Source organism: Bos grunniens, chromosome 10 (genome assembly GCF_055505025.1).
Source record: "Bos grunniens cultivar Pamir isolate PY7600 chromosome 10, Bosgru_T2T1.0, whole genome shotgun sequence".
NCBI lineage: Eukaryota > Metazoa > Chordata > Mammalia > Artiodactyla > Bovidae > Bos > Bos grunniens.
The window spans coordinates 27,589,585-27,603,382 of record NC_141174.1 but is presented as its reverse complement, the minus strand read 5'-3'; the positions used below and the strand labels follow the sequence as shown (position 1 = coordinate 27,603,382).

Below are 13,798 nucleotides of genomic sequence, written 5' to 3'. Positions count from 1 at the left end.
AAATGAGCTATCAGGGAAGCCTACATATAACAAAAATCAAAGAACAATAAAACCAGAAATCTCTTTTCCTTTCTCTTCTGCCTTTCTTCTCTAGAGGGGATCATTTTAAATTTTCAACTGTTTTGGCAGATGATTTACTTACATACTTCTAAAACTGATAATATGCTTACCTTGCTATTTTCTTGATTTATCCATAGAAAGAATGCCAACATTTTACTGTGGAAAAGGAAACTAAGCATTTGCACACCACTTCCACTTCCCTTCCCTGCTGTTAACATAGTTTTACAACTTTTGATTAAATCAATATTGTACTTCCATGATGACTGCTGCTAAATCACTTCAGTCGTGTCCAACTCTATACGACCCCATAGGCGGCAGCCCACCAGCCTCCTCCGTTCCTGGGACTCTCCAGGCAAGAACACTGGAGTGGGTTGCCATTTCCTTCATCCAATGCTTGAAAGTGAAAAGTGAAAGTGAAGTTGCTTAGTCATGTCCGACTCTTAGCGACCCCATGGACTGCAGCCTACCAGGCTCCTGCGTCCATGGGATTTTCCAGGCAAAAGTACTGGAGTGGGGTGCCATTGCCTTCTCCGCCATGATGACTACATAAATATTATTCACCACTGGGTCAAACAGTATACTATAATTCTATTTCTTTTCTCATACAATTTTCCCCCTTTACAGTTAAAAATCATCCCCTACCTCTTTTAACTGCATAGTGTTCCATGTGCCTATTGACTGTGTGGATCACAATAAACTGTGGAAAATTCTGAAAGAGATGGGAATACCAGACCACCTGACCTGCCTCTTGAGAAACCTGTATGTAGGACAGGAAGCAACAGTTAGAACTGGACATGGAACAACAGACTGGTTCCAAATAGGAAAAGGAGTACGTCAAGGCTGTATATTGTCACCCTGCTTATTTAACTTATATGCAGAGTACATCATGAGAAACACTGGACTGGAAGAAACACAAGCTGGAATCAAGATTGCTGGGAGAAATATCAATAACCTCAGATATGCAGATGATGCCACCCTTATGGCAGAAAGTGAAGAGGAACTAAAAAACCTCTTGATGAAAATGAAAGAGGAGAGTGAAAAAGTTGGCTTAAAGCTCAACATTCAGAAAATGAAGATCTTGGCATCCGGTTCCATCACTTCATGGGAAACAGATGGGGAAACAGTGGAAACAGTGTCAGACTTTATTTTTTGGGGCTCCAAAATCACTGCAGATGGTGACTTCAGCCATGAAATTAAAAGACGCTTACTCCTTGGAAGGAAAGTTATGCCCAACCTAGATAGCATATTCAAAAGCAGAGACATTATTTTGCCAACAAAGGTTCCTCTAGTCAAGGCTATGGTTTTTCCTGTGGTCATGTATGGATGTGAGAGTTGTGACTGTGAAGAAGGCTGAGCGCCGAAGAATTGATCCTTTTGAACTGTGGTGTTGAAGAAGACTCTTGAGAGTCCCTTGGACTGCAAGGAGATCCAACCAGTCCATTCTGAAGGAGATCAGCCCTGGGATTTCTTTGGAAGGAATGATGCTAAAGCTGAAACTCCAGTACTTTGGCCACCTCATGCGAAGAGTTGACTCATTGGAAAAGACTCTGATGCTGGGAGGGATTGGGGGCAGGAGGAGAAGAGGATGACAGAGGATGAGCACTGACTCGATGGACGTGAGTCTGAGTGAAGTCCGGGAGTTGATGATGGATAGGGAGGCTTGGCATGCTGCAATTCATGGGGTCACAAAGAGTCGGACACAACTGAGCGACTGAACTGAACTGAACTGAACTGATGATTAGTTCTCAAACCCTCCAATGGGACTGTTCAGTTCAGTTCAGTTGCTCAGTCATGTCTGACTCTTTGTGACCTCATGGACTGCAGCATGCCGGGCTTCCCTATCTATCACCACCTCCCAGAGCTTGCTCAAACTCATGCCCATTGAGTCGGTGATGCCATCTAACCGTCTCATCCTCTGTTGTCCCCTTCTCCTCCTGCCTTCAATTTTTCCCAGCATCAGGGTCTTTTCCAGTGAGTCAGTTCTTTACAACAGGTGGCCAAATTATTGGAGTTTCAGCTTAAGCATCAGTCCTTCTAAAGAATATTCAGGACTGATTTCCTTTCGGATTGATTTGCTTGATTTCCTTGCAGTCCAAGAGACTCTCAAGAGTCTTCTCCAACACCACAGTTCAAAAGCATCAATTCTTCAGTGCTCAGCTTTCTTTATAGTTCAACTCTCACATCCATACATGACTACTGGACAAACCATAGCTTTGACTAGATGGACCTTTGTTGGTAAAGTAATGTCTCTGGTTTTTAACATTCTGTCTAGGTTGGTCATAGCTTTTCTTCCACGGAGCAAGTGTCTTTTAATTTCATGGCTGCAGTCACCATCTGCAGTGATTTTGGAGCCCCCCAAAATAAAGTCTGTCACTGTTTCCATTGTTTCCTCATTTATTTGCCATGAAGAAATGGGACCAGATGCCATGATCTTAGTGTATTAAGTGTTGAGTTTTAAGCCAGCTTTTTCACTCTCCTCTTTCATTTTCATCAAGAGGCTCTTTAGTTCCTCTTCACTTTTTGCCATTAGGGTGGTGTCATGTGCATGCATACCTGAGGTTATTGATATTTCTCCCAGCAATCTTGATTCCAGCTTGTGCTTCATCTAGCCTGGCATTTCACATGATGTACTCTGCATCTGAGTTAAATAAGCAGGGTGACAATATACAGCCCTGATGAACTCCTTTCCCTGTTTGGAACCAGTCTGTTGTTCCATGTCCAGTTCTAACTCTTGCTTCTTGACCTGCATACAGATTTCTCAGGAGGCAGGTCAGGTGGTCTGGTATTCCCATCTTGAAGAATTTTCCACAATTTGTTGTGATCACACAAAGGCTTTGGTGTAATCAATACGGAAGTAGACATTTTTCTGGAATTCTCTTGCTTTTTCTATGATCCAGCAGATGTTAGCAATTTGATTTCTGTTTCCTCTGCCTTTTCTAAATTAAGCTTGAACATCTGGAATTTCATGGTTCATGTACTGTTGAAGCCTGGCGTGGAGAATTTTGAGCATTCCTTTGCTAGGGTGTGAGATGAGTGCAATTGTGTGGTAGTTTGAGCATTCTTTGGCATTGCCTTTCTTAGGGATTGGAATGAAAACTGACCTTTTTGAGTCCCATGGCCACTGCTGAGTTTTCCCAATTTGCTGGCATATTGAGTGCAGCACTTTCACAGCCTCATCTTTTAGGATTTGAAATAGCTCAACTGGAATTCCATCACCTCCACTAGCTTTGTTCATGGCAATGCTTCCTAAGGCCCACTTGACTTCACATTCCAGGATGTCTGGCTGTAGATGAGTGATCACACCATCGTGTTATCTCACGAAGGTTGTTTTTTCTATAGTTCTTCTGTGTGTTGTTGCCACCCCTTCTTAATATCTTCTGCTTGTTAGGTTTATACCGCTTCTGTCCTTTATTGTGCCCATCTTTGCATGAAATATTCACTTGGTTTCCCTGATTTTCTTGAAGAGATCTCTAGTCTTTCCCATTCTATTGTTTTCCTCTGTGTCTTTGCATTGATCACTTAGGAAGGCTTTCTTATCTCTCCATGTTATTCTTTGGAATTCTGCATTCAAATGAGTATATCTTTCCTTTTCTCCTTTGCGTTTCGCTTCTCTTCTTTTCCCAGCTATTTGTAAGGTCTCCTCAGACAACCATTTTGCCTTTTGCATTTCTTTTTCTTGGGGATGGTCTTGATCACTGCCTCCTGTACAATGTCACGAACCTCTCTCCACAGTTCTTCAGGTACTCCATCAGATCTAATCCCTTGAACCTATTTGTCTCTTCCACTTATAATTGTAAGGGATTTGATTTAGGTCATACCTGAATGGTCTAGTGGTTTTCTCTACTTTCTTCAATTTAAGTCTGAATTTTGCAATAAGGAGTTCATGATCTGAGCCACAGTCAGCTCCTGGTCTTGTTTGTGCTGACTGTATACAGCTTCTCCATCTTTGGGTGCAAAGAATATAATCAGTGTGGTAGCAGGAGCCATGGCTATCTGTTGCAGGGGTCTTTGGTTCACTGTGTGGTTATCAGATAGGTGAGGCAGAGGTTGTGGAAGTTTGGGGCAGTACACAGAACACTTCCATATATGTGGTTTGTTGTGTGGGTTGCAGTTGCATTTCTGGGCTTGGATGGGGCTTCATTGCAAAGAATGAAGTTGTGATGGAGCTAGAGATTGATGAAAGGACCAGAGCCTGAAGCTCTGAAAGTCATGAGGGGCATAGGTATAGAATAGGAATGTCCTTGGAAGGAAGGATGCAGCTACGTGGGTGACACAGCCTGTAGCATAACCCCCTTTGGAGGAGGTGGCCATTAATGCCACTCACCATATAGCCGCCAAGCAGATGACCCACAAACTGCAGAAAGGGGTTGTAATAGCCCATCAATGTGATCTTCTTTTCTTTCCTGTTAAACTTATTGTCTTTGCTTTCTCTCCTCCTTCTCTCGTTCTCCCTGTTTCTGAACCCTCTTCCATTACTTTCTCCTTCCATACGCGGCAACCACCCTATGGTGATTAACCTGTATAATCGTCTGTATGTGCTTGCAAAATGTGAATTGCTTTTTGTATATTTTAAATTTATATAAATGGTTTTCCCACACATGCATTCCATTTCTTACTCTTTCATTGGGTACTATATTTTTATGATTAAGCCATATGTCTGAAGTATATAGATCTAGTTTGTGGCTTGTTAAATGTTGCAGAATACTTCATGGTGTACATCCATCACATTTTTACCTGTTTCCCAGGGATGCATATCCAGATTGTCTACTACTCTATGACATCACAAACAATGCCCAATAATGAACCTGGATGCAAATATCTTTGGGCTATCACATCGCAGTGTAATGGCTAGGTCAGAGGGTACATGAACATGTGCTTTTGCTCTCCAGAATAGCTGTATCTGTGTGTCTACACTCCCATCAGCAGTGCAGTAGGATTCCTCTGTGCCCACATGTCTCTAACATTTTGGTATCAGTTTCCTAATTTTTTTAATTATAAAAGATATACAGTGATTAAGTCTTCATTTTTCTGATTGCTAAGAAGTTTGACAATTTTTGTGGGTTTCATCTGAAATTTGCCTTTATATATTTATTGCTAGTTTTTCCATTGGTATTTTCCCTTATTGATTTGCAGAATTCCTTCTATAGTCTACATTTAACCACTCATTGATTCCAAGTATCTTTTCTTCCATCTGTCATTTATCTATAGATCTTTTGTGACCAGAAATGCTTAATTTTGATACAATAATATTTTTTCTGCCTTATACTCTATACTTTTGAAGTTTAAGAAGCCATTTACCACCTCTAAATTAGAGCTCGTCTCATTTAAGATCATGGCATCTGGTCCTATCACTTCATGGCAAATAGATGGGGAAAATGCAGCAACAGTGTCAGATATCATTTTCTTGGGCTTCAAAATCAACGCGGACAGTCCCAGCAGCCATGAAATTAAGACACTTGCTCCTTGAAAGAATAGCTACTACAAACCTAGACAGAGTATTAAAAAGCAGAGACATCACTTTGCCGGCAAAGGTCCATATAGTCAAAACTATGGTTTTTCCAGTAGTCATGCACAGATATAAGAGTTGGACTGTAAAGGCTGAGTACCAAAGAGTTGATGCTTTCAAACTGTGGTGCTGGAGGAGATTCTTGAAATTCCCTTGGACAGCAAGGAGATCAAACCTGTCAATCCTAAAGGAAATTGACACTGAATATACATTGGAAGGACTGATGCTAAATCTGAAGCTCCAAATACCTTGGGTACCTGATGTGAAGAGCTGACTCATTGGAAAGACCCTGACGCTGGGAAAGATTGAGGGCAAGTGGAGAAGAGGACAATAGAGGATGAGATGGTTGGATGGCATCACTAAGTCAATGGACATGAGTCTGAGCAAACTCAGAAAGTTGGTGAAGGACAGGGAATCCTGGCATGCTGCAATTCACGGGGTCACAAGATTTGGACAAGGCTTATCAACTGAATGACATTTATCATTTAAGGAATCTAGTTTTGTTTTTCTCTATATAGTAAGCTGCTGCTGCTGCTAAGTCGCTTCAGTTGTGTCCGACTCTGTGCAACCCCATAGGCAGCAGCCCACCAGGCTCCTCCATCCCTGGGATTCTCCAGGCAAGAACACTGGAGTGGGTTGCCATTTCCTTCTCCAATTCATGAAAGCGAAAAGTGAAAGTGAAGTCGCTCAGTCGTGTCCAACTCTTCACGACCCCATGGAGTGTAGCCCACCAGGCTCCTCCATCCATGGGATTTTCCAGGCAAGAGTACTGGAGTGGGTTGTCATTTCCTTCTCAAATATAGTTAGCTAGTATCCTCTAAATAACTTAATGAAAAAACTTTCCTTTTTCATTATGTCACCTTTATAAAATATTACGTTGCTATACATCCATGCTTTATCTCTGAGTTCTATTCATTTGCATTGTTCTCTGGCCGTACAGTAGCTTCCCTGGTAGCTGATAAAGAATCCACCTACAATGCAGGAGACCTTGGTTCAATTCCTGGGTCAGGAAGATCCACTGGAAAAGGGATAGGCTACCCACTCCAGTATTTTGGCCTGGACTCTTTGTCCGACAAAGAGTTGGACACCACTGAGCAACCTTCACTTTCACTTTCAAATAGATATCCTATAATCTTGGTCAATTCTGGGATAGTTTTTAACTTTTGCTTTTGTTAAATGATGTTTGGATTTTTGTAGACTGACCGTCCTCTGGCAACTTTGCTGAACCTCTTTATAGTTCAAATAGTTTGCTGACTGTTGGATTTTTCAGGTATTTTTTATTTGCAAAGGAGTTTTTTTTCCCCCTCTTCTCTTCCAATCCTTACACATTATAGTTTTTTTAAATCGTTCCTTATAGTATTAGCCAGAATCTGTACTACTCCAACAGGCTTCCTCATTGCATTCCGGTCTCAATTCTTCAAAGAAGATGTATTTTAATCTAACATTTCTCCACTAAGAATAACATTTAGTGCGTATTTTGTATATATAAACTTTAACCAAGTTAAAATTATTCTACTGATAGCTTGAGGTTTAGATTTTTCATAAATAGGTATGAAGCCTTACCACGTGTTTTTCTATGTTACTCTTTGTCTATCACTCTGATAGATTTTCTGATGTTGAGTCACCCTAGCATCCCTCAGATAAACCCTATTTATCATGTTTTTAAAAAATACACCATTAGATTTGGTAGCTAATATTTTAAATTGTGAATATATATTCATAACAAACAAAATAAGCCTTTTTCTTCATTTTCATCTGATTTTGGAATCAATGGTACATTTGTCAATAATTACATTTGTAAATTCCACTTGTCAATACTTAAGATTGCCACCTAGCTTTTTGGTTCATATCTGTTTGGTATATCTTTTTTTTTTTTTTGCAACAGCTTTATTCAGATGTATTTCACATATAATTCATTTATTTGAAGTGTACAATTTAATAGTTTTTAATATGCCCAGAGTTATGCAACCATAACCACAATCAATTTTTGAATATTTTCATCATCCCCAAAAGAAATCCTATCAGCAATCAGCCATCAACCCTCCCATTTTCCCCCCACCTCCCAGCCCCAGGCAAATACTGTATATATGTTCACTTTATAGATTTGACTATTCTGAAAATTTGATGTAAATGGAATCATACATATGTAGTCTTTTGTGGCTATCTTTACGTAGTGTATTTTCAAGATTCATCAGGGTTGTAGCATATGTACATGGATGAATATTTCTTTCCTTTTCATGGATGCATAATATTGCATCATATGTATACTTTTATCCATTCATCAACTGATGGATATTTGAATTTCCCTCTTTTGGTTATTGTGAATACTGTTATGAATATTCACATACAAGTTTTTGTGTGGATTTGTTTTCAATTCTCTTCAGCATATACCTAGGAGTGAAACTGTTTTATCAAATAGCAACTGTTTGAAGAGTTGTCAGACTGCAGCTATACCATTTTATATTCCTAAAAGCAGTGTGTGAAGCTTTCTCTACACTCTCACCAATACTTTTTTTTTTTTAATTATAGCCATCCTAGTGGGTGTGAAATGGTATCTCATTGTGGTTTCAATTTGCATTTCCCTACTGACTAATGATATTAAGCATCCTTTTTTGTGTGTTTATTGACCACTTGTATATTTTCTTTGGAGAAATGTCTATTCAGATCCTTTGACCATTGAAAAAATTGGGTGGTCTTATTATTGTCATTACACTTGACAGTCTTGTTGGGCCTTTCAACCTGAAGACAAGTTCTGGGATAGCCTCTTATTTCATTTTAATAATTGAATTTTTTCCCACTTACACCATAGTCAGCATTACCTCATATCCTAAATATGTTAAAAACATGGCTTTTCATTTTTACATAGTCCTCTATCAAAAGATCTAAATGTATCAAAGATTTTAAGCAGCATGAGGCATTATCAAACCTGTGTTTTTGATGTTCAGTCAAGAAGAGTAGAGAAAATGAACTGGAGTAGATAAAAGTCTATAATCTTGGAGAGAAATGATGGAAGTCTTACCTAAGGCAGTAGTGGTAGGGGTAAAGCAAAAAAAAAGGATGACAAGTTTCTACTTCTATTAGGAAGTAGAATGGCACAGGACTTGGTGAGTGATTAAGAGAAAAACGAAAAGTCCTAAGTTACCCTCAGGTGTATGGTTTGGATAATACCAAGCATAGTTGAATTTCTTGAAATAAGAATCATGTATTTTTAATATGTTTAATAGTTACTTATCCATTGTGTGGGCTTCCCTTGTGGCTCAGCTGGTAAAGAATCTGCCTGCAATGCAGGAGATCCAGGTATGATCCCTGGGTTTGGAAGATTCCCTGGAGAAGGGAAAGGCTACCCACTCCAGTATTCTGACTCGAATTCCATGGACTATATAGTCCATGGGGTCGCAAAGAGTCGGACACTACTGAGAGACTTTCACTTTCACTTACTGTTCAGTCTCACTTGAGTTAAGTTAGATCATATCTAAATTTAAGTTACAAATGTTCTATAGAAAAAAAATTTCCCCTAGTGCTACAGTCTCATAGATAAGGTACCAAACCTTTAGAAGGATCAACTTTTTAACTAAGATTCTTTGGAGAAATAGTTAAAAGGAAGTATGGAAAAATTAGCAGTAAACAAAAACTCAAGTTTAAAATTATGGATGGAGGAAACACTTTAGAAGAAAATTTTATCACAAAATATTGGAATCTTTTGAAACTAAAAAGTCATTCTGCTTTATAAATACTTTCACTTTTGTATATTTACTTTGAGTTTCAAAACGAATTTTGCAAGATATTTTCCTTTTCATCAGTGAAATACCTGTTTAACCAATAATATTAAAAGTACTAATGCAAATTTACTCAACATATTTTTCTCAAAAATGCAAATAGTATTAAAAGTATAAATGCAAATTTACTAAATATACTTTTCTCAAAAATGAAAATCACTATTTCTGAAAAAGTTTAATTCTATTTAGAGTATTTATATTTAAATATGTCAGTGTATTTAAATATAAATAGGACAGAAAGAGTAAAGACCTAACAGAAGCAGAAGAGATTAAGAGGTGGAAAGAATAGACAGAACTATACAAAAAGAGTCTTAATGACACGGATAACTACAATGTGTGTTCACTTATCTAGAGCCAAACATCCTGGAGTGTGAAGTCAAGTGGGCCTTAGGAAGCATTACTACAAACAAAGCTAGTGGAGGTGATAGAATTCCAGCTGAGCTATTTAAAAACCTAAAAGATGATGCTGTTGAAGTGCTGCACTCAATATGTCAGCAAATTTGGAAAGCTCAGCAGTGGCCACCGGACTGGAAAAGGTCAGTTTTCATTCCAATCCCAAAGAAGGGCAATGCCAAAGAATGTTCAAACTACTGCACAGCTGTGCTCATTTCCCATGCTAGTAAGGTTATGCTCAAATCCTTCAAGCTAGGCCTCAGCAGTATGTAAACCAAAAACTTCCAGATGTACAAGCTGGGTTTAGAAAAGGCAGAGGAACCAGAGATCAAATTGCCAACATTCACTGGATCATAGAAAAAGCAACAGGTTTCCAGAAAAGCATAAACTTCTGCTTCATTGACTACACTAAAGTCTTGACTTTAGTGCTAAGTCACTTCAGTAGTGTCTGACTCTTTGTGACCCCATGAACTGTAGCCTGCCAGGCTCCTCTGTCCATGGGATTTTCCAGGAAAAGATATAGTTACCATTTCCTCCTCCAGGGGATCTTCCCAACCCACAGATCAAACCCACATCTCTTATGTCTCCTGAATTGGCAGGCGGGTTCTTTACTACTAGTGCCACCAGTCTGCTTTTTTTTTGACTGTGGGGATCACAACAAATTGTGGAAAATATTTCTCTGGTGGCTCAGACAGTAAAGAATCTGCCCACAATGCGGGAGACCCAGGTTCAATCCCTGGGTTGGAAAGATCCACTGGAGAAGGGAATGGTGCCCACTCCAGTATTCTTGCCTGGAGAATTCCATGGACAGAGGAGCCTGCTGAGCTATGGTCCATGGGGTCTCAAACGCATGTGAGACACAACTGAGTGACTCACACACACACTTAAGGAAATGGGAATACCAGACCACCTTACTTGTTTCCCGAGAAATCTGTATACAAGTCAAGAAGAAACAGTTAGAATCCTACATGGAACAAATGACTGGTTCAAAATTGGGAAAGGAGTAAGACGAGGCTGTATATTGTCACCCTGCTTATTTAACTTATAGAGTAAGTGTTAGTCGCTCAGTAGTGCCCAACTCTTTGTGACCCCATGGCCTGCAGCCCACCAGGCTCGTGTCCATGAGATTTCCAGGCAAGGATACTGGAGTGGGTTGCCACTGCCTTCTCCAGGGGATCTTCCCGACCCAGAAATTGAACCCAGGTCTCCTGCACTGCAGGCAGGTTCTTTACAGACTGAACTACAAGGGAAGCTCATATATAGAGCACATTATATGAAATGCCAGGCTGGAGGAAGGAGAGTGAAAAAGCTGGCTTAAAATTCAACATTCAAAAAACTAAGATCATGGCATCCAGTCCCATCACTTCATGGCAAATAGAAGGGGCAAAAGTGGAAACAGTGACAGACTTTATTTTTTTGGGCTCCAAAATCACTGCAGATGGTGACTGCAACCATGAAATTAGAAGACACTTGCTTCTTGGAAGAAAAGCGATGACAAATCTAGACAGCATGTTAAAAAGCAGAGATATCACTTTGCCAACAAAGGTCTGTCTAGTCAAAGCTATGGTTTTTCCAGTAGTCATGTACGGATGTGACAGTTGGACCATAAAGGAGGCTGAGTGCCAAAGAACTGACGCTTTTGAACTGTGGTGTTGGAGAAGACTCTTGAGAGTCCCTTGGACTATAGGGAGATCAAACCAGTCAAGGAAAATCAACCTGAATAGTCACTGGAAGGACTGATGCTGAAGCTGAAGTTCTAATACTTTGGCTACCTGATGTAAAGAGCTGACTTACTGGAATAGACCCTGATGCTGGAAAGACTGAAGGCAAAAGGAGACGAGGATGACAAATGATGAGATGGTTGGATAGCATCACTGACTCAATGAATATGAATTTGAGCAAACCCTGGGAGACAGTGAAGGACAGGGAAGGCTGGCATGCTGCAGTCCATGAGGTCGCAAAGAGTTGAACATGATTTTGCAACTCAACTTACAATGCTAGTGTAGTCTACATGTATTAAGCAAGTGGGGGCTTCTCAAATAAAGAAAAAAGTCTTATTTGGTTTTATAAATAATAAAGATGATTAAAAAAGTAAAAAATTGAGCTTAAAAAATACAACCCAAACCACCTGTTTTTAAAAGTCACACCAGCCATCTACTTCTAAAAAACCCTTATCAAAGCTATTTCTTCAAACCCAACATTTACTAATTCAACAGATGGGTTTTTAAAATGAGGAATGTAATTTTACTTTCAACTCACTGATTATATACTCAACTGGCAGCTTTAAAAAAATAATTTTAGAATACACGAAGACTTGAATTAAACCATTCTCAGCATTTCCCAGGATTGTTTGCTAACTGGCTTGTTTTTATTTATATATGAGCTTTTAACATGTCTACCACAGGTAGTACACAGAAATAATTATTTGCAACTATAAAACCTATCAAGTAAACGCCCAATGTAACATCATTGCTTTTTTCTTCTCTTATAAGAATCATTACTGTGAACGCGAACTCGCTGGTGTACAGAGGATGCTATTTTCATGCTGTCTTTCTTTGTAAATGTCTTCTCTACTGCTCCAGGTTTCCAAAGTAACAACTGTGCGTCTTCTCCTCCAGTTAGCAAAGAATCATCCTGCATATTCCAACAGAAGGACCGGACCGTAGCAGCATGCCCTCCTTGAAGGCTGGTCACATGGACCAATCCTGATGTCATACAGTTCATTATGCGAATAATTCCTGTGTTTGTCCCTCCGACAACAAACAATTTGTCCGTCTTTTCATGATATAGTCCACCAATCAAATAGTCCAAAATCCCTTCTTTCACGTTAATTACTTCTCTGACATCAGGAACGTTCAAACATGTAATTGGTTCATCTGTATCCAGATGATTAAGATCCCACCAACAAAATCCCTCATCATGTGTCATGCAGTAAATCTGTTTATAATCTTTCCCAGACCAACCAATAAAACTTACTGATGAAACTGAGTTACAGGTTGTGACCAGTGCATCGTCTTCATTATCCGCACTAATATCAAATACATTTACCAGGCCATCAGTTGAACCTGAGACTACCATGTTTGGATTACTGGGATGGAAACGTACTTGAGTGATATCATCACTATGTGTCTCTGAATATGCACCAAGTGGCTCTTTGGTAGTAGACAAGTCCTGAGAATTAATTCTTGCATCCCAAAATACCAACAACGCATCATCATCAACTTTTTCTGTACCAGCACAAATGACATGATCATTAGAGCTGATATCAAAACTGATAAAAATATTGGAAGGGTAACCCTTGAACAGCTGGACAGGTTTTCCACTGGCCAGTCGAGCATCCCAACACTTCACAGTGCCATCAGTGCATGAGGAATACACACTGTCATGGGAATTCGCAAACTTGACTCCATTAAGTCCAGGATACCCTCTAAATTCTCGTATTACATTTAACCTTTCTTTATCATGTATTCTGATTGATCCATTAGAACACAAAACAGCAACCAAGCTTCCTTTTTCTGTTTGTACAGTCTTTGATGTGTCTATGCCAAGCAGGTAAGTAGGCTCTTTAGTTTCTGAGGAACGTTTAACAATGTTCAAGTTGGCAAATTGTTCTTCAATCTTCTCCATATCAGGAGTGCATCCAAGGGTAGTAAAAATCTGTAATAAAAACAAAAATTGAAATTAAACCCAAAGTGTCTCTACATTGTAATTAAATCAAGAACATTTCCCTCTGAGAGCTGGCACAAGAAAACAGAAATAAAATCTAATATTTTAATCATTCCCCTACCATGATGTAACTAAAACTCAGCTGCTTCCTTCTAATTCAACCACTTTTTATATACTGAATCTACTGCCAGTAAGAGATTATAAAAATGTATGTACATGTACATACATTGCTTAGTAATTCCTTTCAGCTCAAACCTAATTATTGGTCCTACTCATGGTCCTCAGCATTAGCCAGGATCTCTACTTTGGGATCATCTTCTCCTGGCCCCAGCTACCTTATACAGTTATAGAATCTAACACAGATGTGTTGGCAGAAATATAGTCCCTCAAAGATGTT

General features: G+C 39.4%; 1 protein-coding gene across 6 annotated transcripts in view; it reads right to left on the bottom strand.

Annotated features, from left to right (window-relative positions):
- The window catches only part of WDR89 (WD repeat domain 89), a 79,255-nt gene that overhangs the window by 19,993 nt on the left and 45,464 nt on the right, over window positions 1-13,798 (bottom strand). For 4 of the 6 annotated variants that reach the window (XM_086320360.1, XM_086320361.1, XM_086320362.1 and 1 more), the window contains one exon: window positions 12,082-13,392. The exons of the other annotated variants lie outside the window; for them this stretch is intronic. In XM_086320360.1, coding sequence (XP_086176486.1) covers window positions 12,202-13,362 — 1,161 coding nt within the window. In that variant the 5' untranslated portion in view covers window positions 13,363-13,392 and the 3' untranslated portion in view covers window positions 12,082-12,201. Of the gene's footprint in view, window positions 1-12,081; window positions 13,393-13,798 lie in introns of those variants that run through there. 6 annotated transcript variants of the gene reach the window in all.